The 23,235-nt window shown below is 42.6% G+C and overlaps 1 protein-coding gene and 1 long non-coding RNA gene across 4 annotated transcripts in view; one reads left to right on the plus strand and one right to left on the minus strand.

The window, feature by feature from the left end:
* Positions 1-10,473, minus strand: part of SOBP (sine oculis binding protein homolog) — a 111,806-nt gene extending 101,333 nt beyond the window's left edge. For 2 of the 3 annotated variants that reach the window (XM_069011031.1, XM_069011030.1), the window contains exons 1-2: positions 10,279-10,473; positions 970-1,108 (exon numbers count right to left, since the gene is read on the minus strand). In XM_069011031.1, coding sequence (XP_068867132.1) covers positions 970-1,108; positions 10,279-10,374 — 235 coding nt within the window. In that variant the 5' untranslated portion in view covers positions 10,375-10,473. Of the gene's footprint in view, positions 1-969; positions 1,109-8,152; positions 10,171-10,278 lie in introns of those variants that run through there. The other variant, XR_011149955.1, reaches the window with a different exon arrangement.
* Positions 10,474-15,028: 4,555 nt separating this feature from the next.
* On the plus strand, positions 15,029-23,154 carry LOC138107324 (uncharacterized). Its single transcript, XR_011149409.1, has 3 exons — positions 15,029-15,153; positions 22,520-22,618; positions 23,016-23,154. It is a non-coding gene; the product is annotated as an uncharacterized lncRNA (long non-coding RNA).
* Positions 23,155-23,235: the final 81 nt, after the last annotated feature.

Consider the following 23,235-nt stretch of genomic DNA (forward strand, 5'->3'; position numbering starts at 1 on the left):
TAACAAGCTGCAAACATTCAATTTTAACACAATTAGGTTGTTTCACCTTACCTCTAATTTTTTCCCCTTTTTTCTAGCCATCTGTCCCTCAGCACTGGTCCCTCTGGAGTCAGTACTCATTGCAACACTCACTGAATACAGTGCTGCTGCTGTCTATCAGAAAGAAAACCCAAACACTGCTGTCCACGAACACAGTGAAAAGTAGCACTCCACCTGCATAAAAGCTGCTGGAATTTCCTCTCTTTACCTCACCTTTGATGAACTCCTGTTGGATAAGTCAAGATGCAGCAATTTTCTACTCTTCTCCTTATTCTGATGACAAGCCCCTATCCATTCCCTGAGACTGAGGAGTCAGAAGGCAAAAAACTGAATGACTGAAGAAAACAACAGAATCTCATCCCTTACATTTTGAATCACAAAGATTCAGCAATGTCTCAAACAAATTCCATCCGTGGAAAACTTATACCACAGTACAGAAGACAGTATAGTACAAACATGGATGAGAAGCCTTTTGTGAACATTCACACTTGTTCCTACATGTGTGAATATTTCAGTTTAAAATCTTTCAACATTTTAAAAAGTTGTAGACCAACCAGCCTTAGTATGGGAAGCAAAAGGGTTCCTTAAAGCCACCCTGCTAAGAAAGTGCTCCCTCCTTTCTCCAATTGTGAGTAGTCTATTGATACCACAGGTACTCAACTTTCAACTGACACACAAAAGGCATTATTTGTGAAGATATATATCAATACATAACAGTATATCAATATACTAACAGCAAATTTATTAAGTGACTTTCCTCATAGCCTGTTGGCTTCCCTGTACCACATGGCACTCTCAGATATTTTTATGTAAAGCAACCAAGACACAAGCTGCAGAACATGCTTCGAAATCCACACCGATTCAGACAGGTTGATTAATCCTTCTATTAATCCTTCTTTACAGGAACACAGAAACACGAAGTCTCGTTACCTTTGAGAACAGAAATGTGCTGGCGGCTTTCCCCATCTGCTGAGTAGTTCCTGAATTCAATATCTTCTCCATCTTTCAGTTCTACCTTATCATAACCATACCAGCCAAGGAGCTCATTCATAGTGTTTTCAGCAAAGTTCTGAAAGAGAAAAATTACCTCCTTATTTATGTAATCAATAACCATTTGGAAGGAAGGGAGGACTGCATAAATCGAACCATATCTGTGCTACATGAGGAAGTGTCAGGTTTGGCCCACCTCCTCAAAGACTAATGTTCATTTCATAACTCAAGTGCATAAAGTGAAATGCATTTAAATCTCCAACTGGCACATGTAATTATGACGGAGACTCATATGTCTGCAATTTAAAGAAAATGAAAAGGAGAGTTATTTATGACTTTTGCTCTGACATTCAATGTCAGAAATATTTTAACATACATTCCTCACACAAACTTGTCTGTGTTGCCATAAAATATTTAAGACTGCAGCAAGAGAATAAGAGAAAACCAGGATTTTTTTTTCAGCCAGCAGTTAATCAATCTTACTGCGCTACAGTCTTTTCAGCTGGATCAGGTCACTGACACAATTACAGTTCCTTGAGGTGCCCATGAACCAAATCAAATAAAATCACAGCAGACGTTTTTCCTCAGTTATAAACCCTTGCACAGTTGAAGCACTTAAAGATTCTTCACTGTGAAAGCATTTTACCATCATTTTTCATACAAATATGTCTTATATTTGTTTAAGAAAACCTTTCTCAATTTTGCCGTATTTATTTTCAAACCAATTTCCAAGCAGCTGTGTGGTTACATTTTATGTTTGTATGGAAATGCAAAGTATGGAACATGACCGTCATAACCCTCAATTTCTATTAAAAATACGTCCTCTAGGTCATGAGGCAAAAGTGTTTCTGTAGAAAATGCTCATTACTGGGCCAGGAGATTTAGTGGAGTAAGAAATCTGCAGCCAGGCAACAAAGCTTTCTGAAACCAAATAGTGCCACAGAGCTCTACAGCTTATGGATTTAGGAAACTACCAAAGGAAACCAGCTAATGAATTATTGTGATGGCAAAGATCAGTTTAAAGTAGTATGACAACTGTAAGTCGAAACAAAAAAACCACACACAGAGCCTTTCTCTTTGATTTTCACTATTTTTTTATTAACACTCTTTTAAAACAAATTCCAAACTTCATATTCCTCCAAGACTTCTAAAATAATGCTTCTGATAAGCACCGTCTCCCAGGACTCTGGCAAAGAAATAAGGAGAATACAACACCAATTCAAAACAAATGGTACATGTCAAATTTGCAGGTTGCCAGATTTTGTCTAGTAACTGCTCTATCTTAATTTTTGAGTGGGAGAAAGTCTAATGATAGAACACAGCAATTCTCCAGTCATTTAAACAAATAAATAAAATTAATCAGATGATAATTGCTTTCGAATTCAAAGCTACAGCAGGCGCTGTGCCCCAGAACCTCGGAGCGCTGCACTGCTCCTGGCTCATTCATCACACCAGATTACATAGGTGTTCCTGTCACTCAAGGAGCACTGTAAAGCAGCTATAAGCAATAAACACAAGCAATTTGTACTCTTACAAGAGTATCATCTGTGCAATTATGCTACGAACATATTTCAGGAAAAGAAAACCCAAAACAAAACCCCAGAGCAGACCCCTGAAACAACCATCTCCTTTTGGTTTTTCCCCTTTGCATTTTCACCTTACCATTTGATGGAAGTCACAATTCTGTGGCTGTCCTGTGCAGCCCCAAATTGCTGGAAAATATTCCATCATGCCACCTCTGCTTCTAGACTCAGCATTATAAGTATGATATCTGAACTATGCCATTACTACAGTTTTCAACGAGTACAGTGCAGTGTAAATGTGGCTAACAACTACCTAACTCATTTGAGTTGTGTTGTGTTTTAAATACTAGCAAAAATGGAGTGAATTTTTTCTAAATGTTGTTTTTCATTGGTTTTTTCTGTTTGGTTTTTTTTTTTAGCTTTTTAGAAAACTTCTCTCTTAGCGCTGAAGAGTCCCAATGCACTCACCCTGTCTGTAGCCTTTGGGAACCCAATAACAAAAATACCTGCCTGGGAAGTCAAATCTTACCTCTGCAGCTCACCCAAAATGACCCGAAAGGGTCCGGGGAGGCCCAAAGGCAAGGTCTGCCAGCTTTCCTTGCTTTGCTGAATTTCAGCTATGGAGAGACAGCCCTAGAGACTAATCTAGCAAGGTAGAGACCAATTGACAAAGTCTTACTGACTTAAACCCCATGCAACCAAATTAATTGAGTAGCTCTAAATTTGCCTCCTGTGGATGCTTTGTGTTTTATTTGCACTGCTGATCAACTCAGACAATGAATAATTTCTAATTACTTGTCAAGGAATACATAAGCAAGGTTGTATATATGTTTGTTTTTTCCTGAAAATTCATACATGTATCTGTCCCTTCAGAATGTAGTCAAAATGGCAAATGGGTTTGTAATGGCACCAAATTTAAGTACCTTTCACGTCTCATTTAAACTATCCATGATAAGTGATGCAACAAAATGAACAGTCATACTGACAAAAATACATTGGATTTCAAAATCACACATCACAGAGATTTGACTCTTTTATAAAATAGCAAATCAATGGGGTCTTTTCTGCTAACTTCAGTAAGAGTACAATGAGGTTGCATGGCAGCAGTAACAAAGCAAGCACCTTTTTAACACTGATTTCCCAGAAAGAGTGTCTTGGGTTAAAAAAAAAAAAAAAAAAAAAAAAAACATGAAAAAACCAATTAAGCCATTCTCCTTCAAAAATTATCTTACCTACTGCAATGCTGCAGGTCACCCTTAATACCATTCTCTCAGTGGCTAACAGCCAGAGCTTCATTACACCACACCTCATACACAGCAAACGGAAAGCATGACCCTGTCCTCAGCAAGCTGAGTGTCAAACCTGAGAAATGTTATTTTCCACACTGACTCTCTTGCATAGATGGGTATCCAAAGAACAACAACATCACCTTCCCTCAGACTCCTGACTACAACACCCCTTCGTAGTGATGTCTAACGCCCTGGCAGTTGAGATCATGCTGAAGCTGCTGCCCTGAAGCTGACCACTATTAATTCATTGTTTTCATGTACTTTCCCTTCTTCCATTTCAATGATAGACACAATCCACAGGGATTCAAGACATGGTAACAAGACGGGATTTGTAAAGACCAGCGTGGTGGCAATAGTCAAAACACAAATGATGAGATGAGATGATTTTTCTCTCTAAATGCAGGCGAGGGGGGAAAGAAGAAAAAGAAAAATAAGAGAGACAAAGACCAGTTCTTGGTGAAGCTAAGGAAAGGAAGAAAGCAAATTAATACACAACCTGCACATGCAGAGCAGAACCTCATTGAAAGATATACAAGTTTCAAAGGCTTAGTGAAAGGAAGGGTGATGATTTTAACAGTGAGGCTTGAGAAAAGGAGGAATGTGGACTCAACATTGGAGCAGGAAAGCAGAAGCAGCAGTGATCAAGCAGGCTAGACAAGAGCCAGCAGAACTGCAAGATAATAGACCTGACAAAGACCAGGGAGGAGATGTGAAGGCAGGTGTGGATGACCAGATGAAGGATGTGCAAGGAGCTGCGATTCAGAGCTTCTGCAAGAACAGGACAGCGGAGGCATTAAGCTAGTCCATGCCTACTTTCAGACTCATTCTCCAAAAGGACGTGGAGCATATGCAGGATGAGGCTGCCACCCCAATCTCACAGCTGTGCCAAAAGGCTGGGATGATGAGAAAGACTAGCACAGAGAGAAAACCTTGCTCATAATCAATAAAATCCCAGGTCAGCAATCATACTGCTAAGCTGGGATCCTTACATCCACCTTACATCCAAAGGGAGCCCCCCCTGCAGGGACCCACAGATTTCATTGCAAATGTACAGCGTGGAGCCGAACTTCACCCAGGTGGGGAGGCAATCCTCAGTCCCCTGTGGCCACCCACAGTGTGGATCAGCATCTGAGCTAGAAGACAACCACAGAAATCCTGTCTCACGTCCTTCCGTGCTCGTTCTGCCACACCATGCACCAAGCAGACAAGCTTTTGAGACCACAGTGGAAACACCAATCCCCTCTGCAGCTGCCAGCGCACCCAGGCACTTGGTCAACATCCCACAGGAGTCAAACCTCCTGCTCTTCTCTAGCTGAAAGAGCACCACTGCGGCTGCTGAACTGCCAGAGCATTCACTATGGCTGCGGCACAACCAGCTCATCCCTGCCAAAGGAACTGGCCCAAAAACACTCCAGTGGCCCCAGTCACACACCACAGCCAAAGCCCTTCCTTCCAAATAGATGGCCATTCAGCTTTTGCCCACTGCTAAGTCCCAACTGTGGGGCAATGTGTAATTTACATGTTTTAACTATATGATTTCTCTGCTCTTGTACTACACAGAAATACCTTCCCTACTGGAAAAGCCACGATAAGTAACTGTTATGCTCATTGGTATTTCTACTTGAATTTGCTTCCTATTCCTCTGAAAGATGAAGAAGAGTGAGTTGACTCACTAGACTGTGGTTTCCCTCCTTTCTGAGTCTGACTTACACACTAGGCAGTAAAAATATAATCACATTTATTCCCACTTTAGGATTCATTCCATTGTAACAGTACACCTACAGTCTGATTTTTTTGTATTACAATGCATCATTTCCCCAAATCTTAGCTAATTAATACATTCTCAAGCTATGCCATGCATCTCTTTCCATCTTAGATCTCTTGTCTTCCCTTCTCTATGAACCTTATTCACAGGGGGCAAGGCCTGGCTTCACCGAATGAGGCCTGGCAAACATGGAGGCAGGAAACACAGGGGAGAATGAGTCTGTCAGACTCATTTTCTTCTAGGTTTTACTGCTGAATGTTTATTTCAGATCTGAGAGGAAGCATAGTGGCTTCATTCCATTTCCTTGCCTGCATAACCCACTCGGTGCAGAGCCCCACAAATTCACTTTTCACTTTCACTGCATCAAGGAAATAAAAATGTTTCTATAGGCCCAATACAAACTTGGATCTTTTTTTCCAGATTTCACATTCTTTGCTTGTATATGTTGTTGCCATACTGAATTCTACAGTTAGACCTTTATGCTATCAGAAAGCAAAATTCCATGATGCTTTACTTTCCTTAGTCCTCTCATGTACGTTTAGTTCTGTATCACCCACTTTGTTTGGGGAAGCACTACTTCTGCAGTGCCCTGCCAGGTGAGGCTCCCTGTGCAGACAGGCAACCCCTTTGCAGCCATCCCACAAAACTCCTTCCACACAGACTCCACAGAAAAACCTTGGTCTCCTGAAATAATACAATTAATAAAGTCTGTCTGCTTTTCCACTTTCCCAAAGACATTTTTTGCTTTTCAGGAGAGAAGGGAGGAGTTTCCTTGGAATCTTCCGAGCGCTCTGAGCAAACTGGCTCGCTCCAGGCCCAGGGCTGCTACGCCTGCTTCACCGCTTTCCTCCTTCTGACAGTAGAACTTTCAAATGCCAAATGGGGACTATTTAAACACTAAACTGAAAGATATTCTGATTAATTTACTATTAAATGATAACAGATGGGGCTCCCCTAAGCTTTAGGCACCATGAACAAAGCCCAATTTTAGATACAAATTAGTTATTGAGAATATTTATAGACAGCAAATTCCTTGGGCACATGGAACAGCCCTGTGAAATTACAACGCAAATTAATTGCTTACCTTTCAACTGCTAGAGATACATGGATACATTGTCTCATCTGTGCAGGAGAACTCCAGTGCAATTCAGTACTGGATGTAACCTCACTTCACAGCATTGCCGAGCACCTAGCTATCCCTCCTGAGCAACACTGCTTCCTGGCAGCAGGATGGCAAATGGAAATAAGCTGAGGAGAGATCGATGGGGGATCCACCACTGTGCCTCGACAAGTGCTTTCATCAATTGAACTTTTAAAAATATTTTGGTCTTAAAATAGTAGTGGGTTCCCTGATGACAACAGGTTTGGATCTATGAGGTGTTCTGTTATACACCAGCAAGTGAAAAATGGCACCAAACTGAATTTCAGAATAACTATCCGCTTTTCTTCCAAAGCGTGAGGTGAATTCTACCTCTGTGAGAAAAACTGGAAAGTATCGTCTGAAGGAGGATGGAGGACAAAAGAAAAAAATAACTAGAAAATAAGAAAGAGTGGCTGTAAAGGTCACAGTGTAACAAAACAGTTCCTCGTGAATATATTTTTCATTGAAACATAATATCAGAAAACTGTGCAGAGTCATGTACCTTTTGCACACAACATTGTATCAAATTAAAATTTGTTATAACCATCGTGTACATTAGGTTAGCGATAACAAAAACGTAACTCAATATCTGGCATAAGGAAAGAGTGAGCAACCTGAATATCCATCCAGTCATGTTAAAACCACGCTGTGACACTACTGTTGGAAAACACCAAAGCAAGCAGTTAGGTGTTCTGATCCTTCTTGAGTAAATATCTGACTGTATCAAACAGCAAATCTCGAAGGAAGTCTCTGTGATGAGGTAATATTATTGCTCATTCATAGTACCTTGAATTTGCTGTACTTAAAATAGACACTTGTACCAATGGCCTTTTTATTATCCAAAGGGGGGGGAAGAAAGAAATCACATATACACCAGTCCTTTTTCTTTCTGCTAGCAAAGGGAGGGAATTTGATCCAACATGGGCTGAAACCTGAGTAGGTCACTGTACACCATGATAAAATTCCCTAACCCCTGAGCCAAATTTCCCTGAGGGGGCCCTCCTACTTCTCCTTTACTTTCCAACTGACTTTTCCATTCCCTCTCTCGTCTTTTCCTCCCCTTCATCTCTTTCATTTCCCCTACCTTAAAGCCTTGATATCTGATCTGCTGCTGATACTCAAGTTACAGTTTTTACAGCTTAGGCTGTCTATTGCTGTATACATTCCTTTCTTTCTGCTCTGCCGTGATTACTTACCAGAGCTTATTTTACACTGGTCCAGATGAAAGCAGTTCAGATGAAGGGAAACAGTCAGCCTGTTTGAACATTACAGATACAAACCTACACAAGGGCACATTGTGCTCCCTCTGTCATTTCACTGCAAACATTTTGCACACTGTAACCAATTTGTTACATTATTGTATTTTCTGGGTTTTTTAAGAACAAGTAGACATCTTAATTCATCAGTAAAGGGTAAGTGATCACCACAGGACTTTAACTTTCTCAACCACTCAAAAATTCAAACTACTTTTTTTTCCTCCCCTTTATTTTTCCCCTTCTTAGGTGATAGCAGCCCACTGTCCTACTAAAAATGCACAGCATATATAGCATTGTTTACATTGAAAGGTGGGCCACAGAAGGTTCTGCCACCAGCTGTCCCACTCTCAACCAGAAATTACATGGGTTCAAAATGACCTTTCTACCCGCCTTCAGTTTTTAAGTCAGCTGAAACCTTGAGGTTCCTAACCTTAAGCAGTTATCCATGATTAAGAAAGAGGAACTCTCTACATAAAGGTTAATGCCAGTGCTTAATACCAAAGCATTAGTTTAAAATTGTGTAATTTTTTTCCTTCACACAATGTTGTTTTTGTTTCTTCCTCACCCTTTCAGACAAACATCTGTTATACTGTAGAAGAACAACTATCTCCCAAACCGCTGAGTGTGCCTGCAGCCAAAGTAAACAAAACAAACCCAGAGGATCCAGCACAGTCAGCCTTTATATCCAGCCAGGATAACATTTCACATGTTTTGATTAAAATTAGCTAATTTGTAATTCTAGAACCTATGAAACTTAAAAGCTGCAATCCATATAGATCGCGTTAGGCGATGCTCTGAGGGGCCAATGCCCTGTACTACAGACCTCTGCAGTCTTCAAAACTATGTGGGATTACAATGAGCAATGACTCTCCGGTGGCTGCACAGAGCCCTCTCCGAAAATAGGATGTGTCACATATCTCACAAAGAAAGATCCCGCTCCTCTGGACTTGAAGCTACTACAGTTTGTTTCCAAAGAGATGCAGCAACACATTATTTTGTTCGTGCCCCTAACACTACTCTTGTCCACATTTACACTTGAAGTGCACACAGCACCGTGTACACGCTCTTTACGCAGGCAGCAGGAGCAAGAACGCCTGCCTTGGGCAGAAAAGGGCACCTAGCCGAAATTAGTGGTGTGCAAAAGAGGGGAGAGGGGAGGGGACTGTGCATTCCCGTTTAATTTTACATTGGGAGATCAATGTTCCGGAAATCAAAGATATTTTCACTAGGCATCATGCATATTTATACACTCGCCTATATAGTATACATACTATGTGAACGAGTGACATTTTCCAGGCAGTCTTCCACTTACAATCAGCCTTTTAATAAATGACATATTCAAATTAAATCTCGGCAGCTTTATCTCGTAGCCAGACTATGCTGTTTTAGTCACTTTATCTGCGCATTTAACAACAAGTTCAGCAGAAGTCTAGCAATACATTGTTACCAACTTTGGGGAATTAGAGACATCAAACAAACAGACATGAAACAGACGCGAAAACAGGCGCGAAAAATAGGACCGGTCAAGCCTGGAACAGCGACCTAATGATAAAAGAAGTTCCAAAATAGCGGGTTTGTGCCATCGCAGCCATCCCAACATCTGGAGCGGCCGCCAGAGCACAGCTGGACTGGCAGCGGTTCCTACCGGGCAGGACAGCCCTCCGCGCGGTAAATACACTTCCATCAAAAGCAGCCCTCGGACAAGCCACCTTCCAGCGACACCTCTGCTCTGCCATGAACCGCGGAGCGAAGCGGTACAGCAGAGGAGGAGGCGAGAGGAAGAAGGAGAGAAAAGGGGTCTCGGCGCTGAAGTGCGAGACTGATGCACGGCTCAGACCGCAACGTTTCACTTTGACAATTTAATTACACAGTTGCAGCTGGCTACTGAAAAATGGGAAAAAATACAGTGTTTAAAAGAGATCCCTTTCTTTCCTAACTTTAAGGGCTTCCCAGCTACCTGAGGGGGTGGCTACAGAAAGAAAGGAAAAAAAAAAAAAAAAAAAAAAAAAAAAAGGCTCATCGTTGGCACCCGAGGAGCTTAAAAGCCCAACGAGAGAGAGTTATTTTTAAAAAATAAATAAAGCTGGTCAATGAACAGGATTTGCAGCCTGTGAATTCGTCTCTGTTTGCAGCCCAGGAGGCGGAGTTGAGACACATTCAGTGCATCCTACAAAAAAAAAAAAATGACAAGAGATCCTTTCTTATTTCATCTCCATGCTCGGAGGCGGGGGGTGCGGGGGGGGACCCCGCTCCCGTCCCCATCACAGGCACCTACCTTCATCTCCTCGTTGATCTCCCGCTTCACCGGGTGAGCCGGCTTCCTGCTCCTTTTATTTTCGGGAGGTCTCCCTTCTTTCTCCATTTCTGCCATTTTTTGCGCCTACTTGGTGGTGGTGGTGGTGGAGATGAAATGGCTGCTGGTGCTCTGGGGGGGCCGGGAGGGGCGCGGGGGGGCGGCGGCGGCGGCTCTCAGTGGTGGCAGGCGGCGCCGCGGAGGGCCCGGGGGGAGCGCGGCGGCGGCGGGCGGGCGGGGGGCGCGGGCGGGCAGGGGCGCGGGTGCCCCGGCGAGTCAGCCATCTTCTGCCTCGCCGCCGGCCCGCATGGGAGCGGCGGGGCGGGCGGGCGGGAGGCAGCGCGGAGCGAGCCGGCCCCGCGCCTGCTGTGGCGCTGCTGGCGGGCTGCCGCGGAGGGGGCGGCGGAGGGAAGGGGGAGGCCGGCCCCGGACCGCCGGCGGGCGGGGCTTGCCGGCACCGAATCGGCCGCCGCTGCCCGCCATGGGAGCCGGGGAGGGGGGAGGCGCCGCGCCGAGCACCGGGCGGAGAGGAGCGCAGCGCAGCGGAGCGGAGGGGGCGGTGCGCACCCGCCCCCGCCCCCAGCCCGGGGTGGGGAGGGGGCCCGGTGCCCCCCACGAGCACCCGAGGGGTCTGCCCCGCCTGTGCCCCTCTGCGCAGCTGACCCGCCCCGTCCCGACCTGTCCCGTCCCGTCCGGTCCCGTCCCGTGCCCGCCGCCTTCAGCCGAGGCTCTTCCCCTGATCACTCCTGTTTTTCCTTTTATCTGCGGCGGGGAGGTGCGGATGAATGGTTTGGTGGGACGCGCTTCAGCGAGGAGGTGCCGGATTACAGCACACACTGTGGGCGATACATTGATTATTCCTAGGCTCTGCTTTCCCGCTTTTCCCTGGCAGTCCCTGATTCCCCGATACAACGCATTACGGCACGGGGGTGTCCATTGTTCCGATAGTCAAAATTGTAATCGTACGGGGTTTCTCATTATGACTACGGTGCACCTTAAAATGATACATTTTTTTTATAAAAACACCCAAACCCACAGTCGAAAGATAAACTGCGTTCCGTGTGGGCTTGAGTAGGCTCCCCATAAAAATCTCTGTTTAGCCTGTCAAAGACAAGTTCGGTTTGCGTGCAACAATGTCTAATTTACATTCTCTGTTTCCGAAGCTGTAAATCACTGGCACTTCTTAGCATGAAAAGTTGAGCACAACTTTGTTCGTTTTGTTGCTAAAATGAGCCTTGCCTGCCTGCCTGTCAGAGCGATTAGAGACACAGGGCACATTTTCCCTCGTGACTTTGAGAATAAGAAGAAATGGGGATTTTGCACAGTCTCAGCTGTTAGAGCATCTACCATCTAAAGGTAAGATAGCAACCAGATCGAGCCTGTAAAATCCTAGAGCACATCCGCAGTGGTAAGGTCACGGCCGCTGCGATGCGAAGGTGCTGCCACTCCCCTCGCTGCCTGAAAGAATCAGGCAGATGTTGGAAAAAACCCAGCCCTGATCGTTTGTTTTTCGCAGAGCAGCAGGACCTCGGAGAGACCCTAGAGAAGGCTCTGCTGACAGCAAAGAGTTGCAGGAGTTCAGCTGCAGCAGGGCTCGTGCTGTGGGCTCAGTCCATTCTGCGCACCCCAGGGAACACAAGGTCTGGGCTCAAACCCACCAAGCAGCAAGCACGAGAAGAAACCAAGGTTTATTTTGTTCTTGCTTGAAGTATTTTAAAATACAGTGATTTCTCAAACTTGTGGAAGCTAACTTGTGACTACAGGTAACCTCCAAAGGATGGTGCTTAATAGGGAGGTTTCCCTCCTCCAGTGCCCCACTGCCACCAGCAAACTCACCTCTGTTTTGCTTACCGTATTCTATTACAAACAAATTGGTACAGTTGATCTCTCATTAAGTACAAAAGATATTCCTAGAATCTCAGTGTATTCTTTCACACGATAAGACAAGCAGCACAAGGGGAAGTTGCTTTTAAACACAACTTCACATGGCTCTTTGGAAAAAGCCAGCCAACCTCAGACAACTATTCTGCTTTGAGCAGCCACCACCTTGCTGATACATTAAGTCATTCTAATGAAGAAGGCAAAACTAGTTCTTGTATTAGACATATTGCTAGTTTCTCTGTAGAGTGGATGGAGGAGTTTTAAGGAAAACCTTAGAACTTCTGCTAAATAGAGTATTGCCTCAAATGGTTCTTGTTCAGGGAAACATCAGAGGACTAAACACTTACTATGTGTATTGTAATAAAGCACTGGCACTGTTTCACTGCATAAATTTAACAGGTTTGAGTTGCAATCTGACAAAAAGATTAATCTCAGACTCCCTGCATAAACAGAGCTTCCTTTAATGTTGGAAGATACTTTGGAGAAGGTATTTGCAAGCCCAGGTGATGCGAATTGACTACAGCAGGTTACAGTGAGTAGACCAGAATGAATTGTCTTCAGGATCAAGTCTGTCATTCCAGTTTTCCTGACTAACACCTGAAGGTTTGGCTGCAAATTGAAGCACTTCCCACCCCTCTTACTACCAGTTCTGAATGCTAATTCTCACTTTTGATCACCAAAAGTAGCAGCTTTCAGTTGGGTTTTTTTCACAGTATTTTTCTGAATGCTTTTGAATGGAGATGTGAACTTATTTTCTCCTGACAGTAGGTTCATTTTCTCAGCTGCTTCTGGTAAGCTCTTCAAAAAGAACCTCCAGTCCCCCAGTACCTTGTCAACCACCAGATGAAAGACACAGTCTTAAAACATACCCTGTTTTTCTCAGTATTTAATGTAGGACTGGGACAGATACAAAAGTTCTACCTCTCTCTGTCCTAATAATAATATCTCCATCTGACAGCAGGTTATTTCTGTGACTGTCACGATTCCTACTTTTCTAGAGCTGTTATTACCTTTATATATTGCATATTATTACACTGCATATTCTTGGGAAGTTGTTCTTCTAGTGATAGCATATGGAGGACCATCAACTGTCAACACAGAAGTTCATGCATTTAGCATGCTCAGACTTGATCTGACACACATCGGAGGTACCGAAATAAGTTTTGGAAACCATCTAATTATTCCACTTGTTACTAAGGGGAGGGAATGACTAACAAAAAGGAATGCTTTCAGGTTTTAGTGGTAGCTCGTGAATTCATCAGGGGAGACAGACTATCAGAATCTATGGAAGCCCAAGTGTTTGTCAGTACAATGGCATTGATCTGAACATCTCTAAAAAGCTATGAGAAAACAAATCTGCTATTTACATTACAGGCATCCTAACATTAAACACATTTACTGAAGTGTGGCAGGACCACATATTTTTTGTATGAAAACCTGTATTTTTTGGTAAAGAATCCTGGTTCAGTAGTTCTCAATATGGATTCTGCAAGCATCTTAAACAGGTGAATAAAGGTGACTGATTGGATCAATAGAACTGCTCAGATTTATTCCACGAGACAGAGATACCAGGGTATGTGGTATCAGTAAGCAGTTTGCAGCCAAAGATGAAACCCTGATCCTGTGGGAATCAGTGGAGAATTTACTCCTGAGTTTAATGAAACCAAATTCCTTGTGAAATATCCAAGGTGATTTAAAATCAATGTATAAGAGTGTGTGCTCTCTCTAACCACAGTGCAATAGAGAAAGTCCCTCACTCTCATGATGGTTCAAGGGTTTGAAGCTGGTTGGCTTTTTGGTCACTTTCAAAATCAGGAAGAAACTATGGGATTCTGCCTTTTGGTGGTCCCTAAGTCGTGGCAAGAACCTGACCTTTTCCTTCCATTGCTGGAGCACATGCTTTACACCCAAGGCTCCATAGTTTACCAATCTCCATATTTTTGTTCTATCATGGATTTGTCTCCAGCTCTGAATTTGCATTTGGGTTTTTGCAAGCACAATAATTTGGACTTCTGTAAAACAAGTATTGTTCATAAAATGACACGTGCAAATGAATTGCCTAAAATAAATCACCCCAGGTTTCATTTATATTCTATTATTCATAGTCCTATTTATCAGTGTTTACATGTTTTAAAGGGGGACTTATCCACATACCAGAGCTGCTTTTTAGGTAATACAAAAGAAATACTTTGCTCCAAGTTCTTCATTTTGGCCTTTATTAATGCGTAAGTCGCTTTAATATTATTAATGAGCTATTTCTTCTCGGTTTTTGCCTGCTGGGGAGGACGAGATAAACAAGCAGGCCTGATTTTTCCAGCTGCTAAATATGTAAGCAGCACGACGGCTTCAAAGCGAAAGGTTTTAGAAGGCAACAGCAACAAGCGAACGGTGCTCTGGGGGCACTCTGGAAACAACGTGACGGTTTCAGAGGCAAAATCGGGACAAGAGGGGTCATCCCCGGGGCCGCGGTGCTGCCCGGTGGGAGGCGGGGGCGGCGAGCGGGAGAAGGGGCCGCGGCCCCTCCGCCCCCGGCCCGAGGAGCAGCATCCCCGCCCGGCGGCTGCGGCGAGAGCTCCCCCTCCTGTCCCGCTCCTTCCCGGCACGGTGGGAAACTCATCATGGAGCCTCGGACACCGAAACGTATTTAAGCACCAGTCTGCGTGCGATTGTGCACGTATAAACCCACACGTCCACCCACACACACAGGGGGAAAGCTGAAGGTAAAAAGGGAGGCTGTTGTCTCTTTTTTTTCCCAAGAAACAGCCCCAGACGTTGCAGGCCAAAGTAAAGGCGCGGCCCGTAACTGGGTTCTCTTAATATTGCTGATAATTTACCTTATTATTTCCTGCTTGCCAAGGTGTTGTCAGCTCTCCATCAGCTTGCTTGGTAATGCTAGTCACCGTGGAAAACATATGTCTATGCAGTCTTTCACCTGTATCCGAGGGGAAGCCATAATAAACAGCAATTTAAATTCAGGTATTTGGTTTGCTGAAGTGTTTAATTAAACAAAGAAATTCATTATGTGAGTTCACAGAAAAGTCCCATTACATTGATTTATTTTTTTTTTCGTTTGACTTGAAGTGGAAATGTTCCTCTGACTTTTTGTGTGGCACGCTAAGATGATAGATTATTTATGCCATCAGAAGCAAATATATGCAGTGAATAATTAAAATATTGGCTCCAGATATATTTTTTAATAAGTAGACAGCCATTTTCATACACATGGAAAACATATATATGAGTTTCTCTTTTGCTTCAGTTCCACCCAAACCCCACTTCCACTTCAGTGATGTTTTTTCACCCATACCTTGGAGAAGGGGTACATTCCACTCGTTCCTGAGCTTGGACGAACGCCCACAGCATTACTCACACACAGTAGTGTCTGTAGATGCCTTTCTGCTGTGGATACTAATCTCAATCCAGAGTTTCCTTAGACGATTAGAGGCTGTTCTGCAAAACGTCAAAAAGTAGCCTTTCCAAAGCAGACACAGTATGGCAGTTGAAATGGGAGTAGTGGCAGCTTTCCAAATACAAAGGTTGGAAATGTTTGGAGATATTTTAATATGGATGAATATTTCGGTTTTTTGTGCTGCTTTAGGGTATCAGTGTCAAATCTGTATGGATAAATGGCAAAACAGTGCCTTAACACTGTTAATGTTTTTGAAACTTCTGGCAAAAAGAGAGAAACTTTATTTATTAAATTATTAATAATGATTGCTCTTTTGGCCTGAATCCTCACATAATTTGATAAACAGAAAGAAAAGTTAACTTGCTTCTATGATTTTTTGTTAAATACTTCCAAGTCTCCTGTTAAAATGCCTTTTTGTTTCTTGTTTATTTTCTCATGTTCCTTACAACAAAAGTAAGCAATAAGAAGTCTTTAGCATGAGAGAACACCCACACTATTAAAAATCCACCAAAATTAAACCTTTTTAAAAGGTAGCAAGGCATTAAAAAACCAATTAGTAAAAATATGCCCCAGACACCAGTACTGACTTTGGGGAAAAATCTTTATCATCTGTCTACTGCTACACTCAATCTATCCACTATGGTTACTCAGTGACTCTTCCGTGATGCTTTCATATTGAATACAATGCCAAAAATCAGGTAGAGAAAAATAAAGGACCCATAGATGAGCAAAAAACTCAGACACATTATACCAGACTTGAACTTGGCTGTGGCAAACTTTGAGTTTGTAGCTTCATTATGGTTAAGGACTGTACCTCAGAATTAAATGAATCTTTTCAAAAGAGATTTTGTGAATCTTTTAAAGCTTCATTTGGCCCAAAACAGTGCTCTACTTGCTCTGTCATAGAAGTTGATAAGAACATATACTAAACCCTACTTCTTCGAGGGTTTCCTCATTCATTGGGGCTGACACCCAAAATGCTGATCTCCAGAGGCTGCTTTGGAGAAGGTCTGAAATACTGAGGCACCCTCCTACTCTGTGTGTGCTGCACCCCTGTTTCTTACACACATCAAGAGCAGGGAACTGTCAAAGTCAGAAGCAAAACCGGTGAGGGGTGGAGACTTGTGCACTCCACAACAGTCCTAAGCTGTAAACCTCCCTCTGAGGTGAACTGAGAATGTTTACAGCCAAGGCATATTCATTTCTTCACCTATTATTTCTTGACAATGACTGTTTCCTCCCCTTCTGATTCTTTTACTTCTCCATATAGAAGAAGGCAGGAAAGAGTCTTCTTGTTTTTACTTTAATACATAGGCAAGTCTCCCAGATGCTACAATGGCAGGAGAAGAAAGGGAGAGATTGTGTGGGACTGGAATACAGCAGAAAGTTCTCCCTTCTTTTTAATTCCATTCTTTTTAAAAATAGATTAATTTTGCTGATTCCTGAAAATACTGGTACAATACTCTACATCAAGTTCTTCCTAATAAGTATCCTTCCTCTCTTTGTCTTTCTGTGAAGAATAAAAGAAATTTTTACAATAATGGTAGTGGTTTATACATTTTCTCATAATCCTGTATTTCCCCTGTAAGCTTTGTTGCATGATATAGTATGTCAGTTTAAGTAACATCTGTCAAGGGATGGAAAGCAATTGCAGGTTCTTTTCATCCATAAAGTCATTCTGGAGTTTATTCATCCTTAATTTTCTTGTCATGCTTTCAAAAACATTACATCATTTTGTCCAAATTACCCCCTGCATTGAATATACAAGATACAGTGGGTTATTCATTTCTTTCCTGGACCCAAAGAAACATGTCAAGGTATCTACACTGATATATACTAAATGATTTAGAGTTGGTAAAAGTTGGGCTTTGACATGTCATTATTTGACAACTACTCTTCTACTGCAATGCTTGTTTTCCTGGCAGCATCTCCCCAGAATCCTACATGACATGTGATTCAATCTCTTGATCTTCTCAGTTATATTTACATTAATTTTACACATCCTAATACATAACGACAATGCCTTCACATTCATGTGGTGAAAAGTCTGTCAAAAAATCCAAACGTATCTTGGGAATGCATAACAGAGATGTATTCAGGGCTAGGATGGGGTGCATATTTAGCAAATCAAAGAATAGCTGAGATTGGAAGGGACCTCTGGAGATCATAGTCCAACCTCCCTGCTCGGAGCTGAGCAGGTTGGTTCTGTGTCCAGCTGTGTCTTGAATAAGTATGGAGACTCCATAGCATCTCTGTGCTGCCTCTTCCAGTGTTTGACCACATTCATAGTAAAAAAAAAGCTTTTTCTTATGTTTACATGGAATTTGGTGCACTTCAATTTGGGCCCATGTGCCTCTTGTCCTATCACTGAAAAAAGCCTGGTTCTGTCTTTTCTACTTACCTCCCCCCACTCAGGTATTTATACACATTTATCCTATCTCCCCTGGGCCTTCTCTTCTCACTAAACAATCCCAAATCTCTCAGCCTCCCAAACATCAGATGGTTCAGTTCCTTCATCATCTCCATGGCCTTTCACTGTCCTTGTTCCAGTGTGTCCATGTCTCTCTTATATTGCAGAGCTCAGACCTTGACCCAGAAGTCCAGGTGTGTCTCACCAGAGCTGAGCAGAGAGGAAGGATCACATCCATCAACCTGCCAGCAGTGCTCTTCCTAATACACCCCAGCCATATTTGCTGCAAGGCTGCACTGCTGGCTCATGTTCAGCTTGTTGAATGCCAGGGTCCCCAGGACCTTCTCTGCAAAAGCTGCTTTTTAGCTGCTTCCCCACCTGTGTTACTACAAATGTTGTTCTGATCTGCGTGCAGGATTTCACATTTCTTTCCTGAAATTCATGAGATTCTTGTCAGCCTGCTCTCCTGCATCTTATTAAATTTGTTTTGATTTATGGTCTTTTTAGCTAACACTATTAGCTGGAAATATTTTGTTTTCATTAACTGTGTGGCTTTTCCTAATTAAGTCATGCATGTAACATTAATGATAATAATCTATGTCTCTTACCATAAGTAGATTTTTCTCAAAGACAGTCCTGAGAATCCTTCTCTACACAGGCAGGATCTTTTGCCTTAAAACATGATCAATGTTTGTATCCTTCTCCATCCAAGATTCTTGAAGTCAAGTGTGGTTATCGATTTCTTTTCACAGTGCTACTGGTTAAAGCAGAATTGACATGTTCTCATCACTCCCTTTCAGGTCACCAGAGGGTGTAGATGGGAGACAGTCACATACAACTTTCATCCCATCCAGATGGCTCAGCGAAGGCTGGCCACAGGGCTTCAGCTTTGGACAGCTTCTGGGAGCAGAGGGTCAGGCATGCCATACTTATTTTGATTAGCATGTACTGAAATCCTGCTCACACACATGGTAAACTCTGCCATGCTGGCGTTTATTCAAAGTATCACTAGAGGTCCCCAGGTGCACCACCATTCCTGCAAGCTCAGGCAGCAGTGGCTTGCAAAGCCAAGGCTCTGTATTATTTCTTCTTCATGGCCCTCAGGACAACATGAGAGGTTGCCCACTGCACACTGTACATGTGTCACAGCTGGTGTCTCTTGAGCCCTGGTGAGAGGAGTTGTAGACTGAAGTTTATTGGCTTTGCCCGAGCTGCCAACACTAAAGCCAGGTCCAAGGCCAACTCCAAAACTTAGTCACTCGTGATTAGCTGGGGTCTTCTTGTCTGTTGTTAACTAGTGTTACAGCTACCAGTTAGTATTACAGCTATTTCACAGATGAAAAATCATCAGGAGAGAGATAAAGTGACTAAACACATGTACTGAACAACATGAAGAGACTCATGGCCTCAACTAGAACTCAGCTCTTATGTCTTGTAAGACAGTCCTGTCACCATCAGAACATGTAATCTAACCTTCTTGGAAAAAAATGAAATGTGAGCCTCCCTTTGAACCAGCTTCACTTTGAGCTCCCTCATGAAACACCAACAACCTTTGAAAGAACACGGGGATGGCACCATTGACAGATTTTGCCTCAGCTGGTTGCAAATAAAGTTATTTGAAATAACTGCCAAAGCTGTAATTTATCAGACTTTTTCACAGATTCCACAAAAGCAAGGAAATTCAAAGTTGAAAGGCTTTCTCCAGGCAGCACATGCCAGGCATTTGTGCATGAATTGCAGCAGGGGAAACGATATGTTTCTTTTAGAGCTGTTGTTGCCATCACGGAAAGCGAACAAGCATCTGTGCTTTGGAAATCAGTGGATGGAAGGTGTTCCGTGAAAGGCAGCATGTGGGAAAGCAGCTTAAAATGGTGAGAGTGTACGAAAGTAGCAGGAGTTCTGAATGCCATTGGGGAGAAGAAGTGGAACAAGGCTGACACATAGAAAGGTGGCGAGAAAGCAAAAAGAAATGCAAAGAGGATACACTGAAGGGAAAAAACCCACCCACTTTTGGCTAGAGAATAGGTCTGAACAAGTTCCAAGAGAGGAACAGAGAAAGAGAAAAAATTATAGGGTAGATAGAAAGCGTATCTATTAGATGATTGTGCAGGTGAAAATGTAAGTTAAAGTTTTGGTGTTTTACTGTGGAAACAGATACAAAGCTGAAAATCAGATGTCCCAGCAGGATTCCGGATATAGCAAATCTGTACATTTATAGTATGTGAAACCTGTAGGATGATTCTCCTCTGTAGCACTTGCCACTGATCCTGAAAAAAAAGGGAAGATTCACATTTAGAAATATTTAATTAAAGAGTACTACTTACCTTAAATCACCATAAGTAAGGGTTGCACTGCCAGGCCTAAGGTTCTTAATTTCACTCCAGGGCTGATGATTTCCTGTGTCACTACACTGTGGAGCTGAATCCAGAGTAACAATTTAATACTCGAGTGCCCAGAGTCAGGCAAATGCTTTGCATAAAAGTGTTCTCTTGTGCTTGTGGAGTGCCTGCAGCTCCCCCAAGAGCTGGTGGGTGCTAAGCACCTCTGAAAACCAGGTCACTGTCACTCAAGAGCTCAGAAAGCAACTGAGGTGCCAAAGTTTAAAACTAAACTTACAAGTAAGCAACATCATTGTGGAAGAGTGTGTCTCTGAAGGACTGCTGTGCTTTCGGCTGTTGAATTTTGGTATGTGATAGGTGTGCATTTGTAAATTAGATGCCTTTATAGCTTGTAACACCCTCCAGAAATTAGGATAAAAGAAAGAGGGCATTAGAGAGGAAAGAAGGAAGATGAGGGGAATTAATGAAACAGAAATGGATGGAGATGTTGTTCAAGATTCTTTTAGACTAGTTTGGGCATGCCTCATTGGTTGTGAATGCAGATAGGAGGCTTAAAATAATGAAGTGGGTTCTTCCACATAACAAAATAAAATGGGGGAACACAGTGTCCACAGGATTTGTTTGGAGGCAAAAAGTCTAAACAGCTTCAAGGAAGAGCTTGGAAGAGCCAGACTTGGAAGATCTGAGAAATAGCTCAATTTTCATTTATTAAAAACATTATAGACTTGACAGAGCATCTGGCTCAAGAAGTCTCCAAAGTGCAGTCACGTGGGAGCTGGGTGGACATAAACCAGGACATATTTCTCCATATTTGCATCATTTCTCATTCTATTGCCTCAATCATTTCATTCTGGCTCTTACGGGAGACAGGGTGTACTACTTTAAATGTTCACCTGACTCAATGCTCTCATACTCTATTTTGCGTTAGTAGCTCATGTTCTCCCTTCTGTAGGTTACTTAACTGTGCTGGCCTAAGTCAATTGTTCTTCCTCTTGTCCTCCTGCAGCAGTAACTATGACTGCTGTGATGTCCAAATATAAACCATTTTAGAGCATGTACTGAAGAGGAAGGCAGGCATTTTAATTACGGGGATTAAAAGGAGAACAGATGCAAGTACTCGACTGAGTGCTAGGTAAATATAAATGCATCGCCCCCTGTACCCTGAGAGTCATCCCTCTTTGTCTCCAACACTGACATCAGGGTAAATTCAAAAGCAGGGGGAATAGTACTGCAAAATACCTATTTTCAACAGAAGTGTTTACCTAGACTGGGGTAAAGAGTATAGATAGCACAGTATATTATAGATGAATAACTTTTTAATTTCCCCAAAGCTATTTAGTGCTACTTAAAATTCATTATTTTGTTCAGACACAGAATTACAAGGATGGATTCAAATGGTTTTAACTTGAGTTTTCCAACTCAAATTGAAAAAACAGTTTCTTTATCATCCATGTTCACTTTCATATGTTGAGGCTTGGTTCCCAGACTGGCATTACTCTTCACCTGGTAATGAGGCAGTGAGTGGGCACAGAGGTAGAGAAGTCCCTTAGAAAACTGTTTCCTCCAGAGCTCCGGGCTTTAAAGTTGATCAGTAAACAGCAAGCCAGTGCTGTCTCTGATGTGGAGTGCTTGTGCTGTGCAGCACTGCTCAGGAAGTGGGTAGTGGCTTTCTTGGGAACTGGATCTTTCAGGCATGTTTCAAAGGGGATTCATAAATAGAAAGGTACAGAAACCCAGGTGGAAGTAACAAAGACACTGGTGACTTCTGCAAAGTTTACTTCAGAGGAAATGTGCAGCCAGCCTTAGCTTCCAGTCTAAGTAAGAAAAAGTGAAAGACAGAAAAAGGTGTCCAAACCCAGGATTGCCAGCAGAAAAAACCGTTTAGAGTTGTATCTATGTTTTGATTATGCATGTGAATAGCAAGCAGCAAAATATATATAACACTTCATAAATTACATATATTTAGTCCCCAAGAAGTAAGCATTTTAACTGAGAAATGTTTCCATTTCTTTATTTAAATCCACATAAAATGTGCAGGTTGTGTATGTTTGCCAGCTTCCTGGCCGTACTATGACTTTAATCCCTGGTTTCTATCACTACCTGATAACTGTTTCATTATTTAGGTGGAGTTTTTCAAACTATTTTTCACCTAACATAAACATTCCTTTTTTTTTTTTCCTGCAGGACCCTCCCAAATCACATCATCTTCCCTGATTTTAAGAGATACTGAGATGGAACTCACTGGAAAAAAAAAAATCAATAGAAAATCTAGAAATTCATGGGGTAGGGAATTTAGTAGAGGGTACATGAGTAAGCTTTTGTTCAGCATGGCTGTCATTTCCTCTTTGCTGCATTTCACTCCTGTCCAAACCATGAATTCCTTAGGCAGGGGACCATCTCCTTTGTTCTGGTTTTGAAACTATCTGGTTGGAGTTTTCTACTGCTATCAATGTTCAATTAAATACAAATAATAAATAGTTAATGGTTTGCTGAGCTGCAGAGGTGGGGCTAATCAGCTGAGACTTCATGGGGTGGTTAATGACGGATTAGGAATGGGGGAACTGATAAAGCTGAATATTTAAAGACTAATATTGTACAGGATGATGGATGTTTTGTCTGCTTTGATTGCGTATGACCAGAAACTAACAATGTGCTTATCTTCCTCCTCCTTCTTCTGTAGATTACTCGGCTCCAAAACATTGCTGATCTGAGTCCCTGTCCAAATTCCCCTGAGTGGAGCACTGCCCATCAGAGGAGATGGCCTGAGAGGCTCTTACAATTGAAACTGGGTAGGGAGGTGAACAAACAGTGGCTCTAAGAAGGGGGTGCGTTATCAGCTGCACACTCGTCTGCTCCTGTTCATACTCAGCTTGCTGAAATGAAGGGATTTCAATTGATTT

The sequence above is a fragment of the Aphelocoma coerulescens genome, chromosome 3, assembly GCF_041296385.1.
Source record: "Aphelocoma coerulescens isolate FSJ_1873_10779 chromosome 3, UR_Acoe_1.0, whole genome shotgun sequence".
Taxonomy (NCBI): domain Eukaryota; kingdom Metazoa; phylum Chordata; class Aves; order Passeriformes; family Corvidae; genus Aphelocoma; species Aphelocoma coerulescens.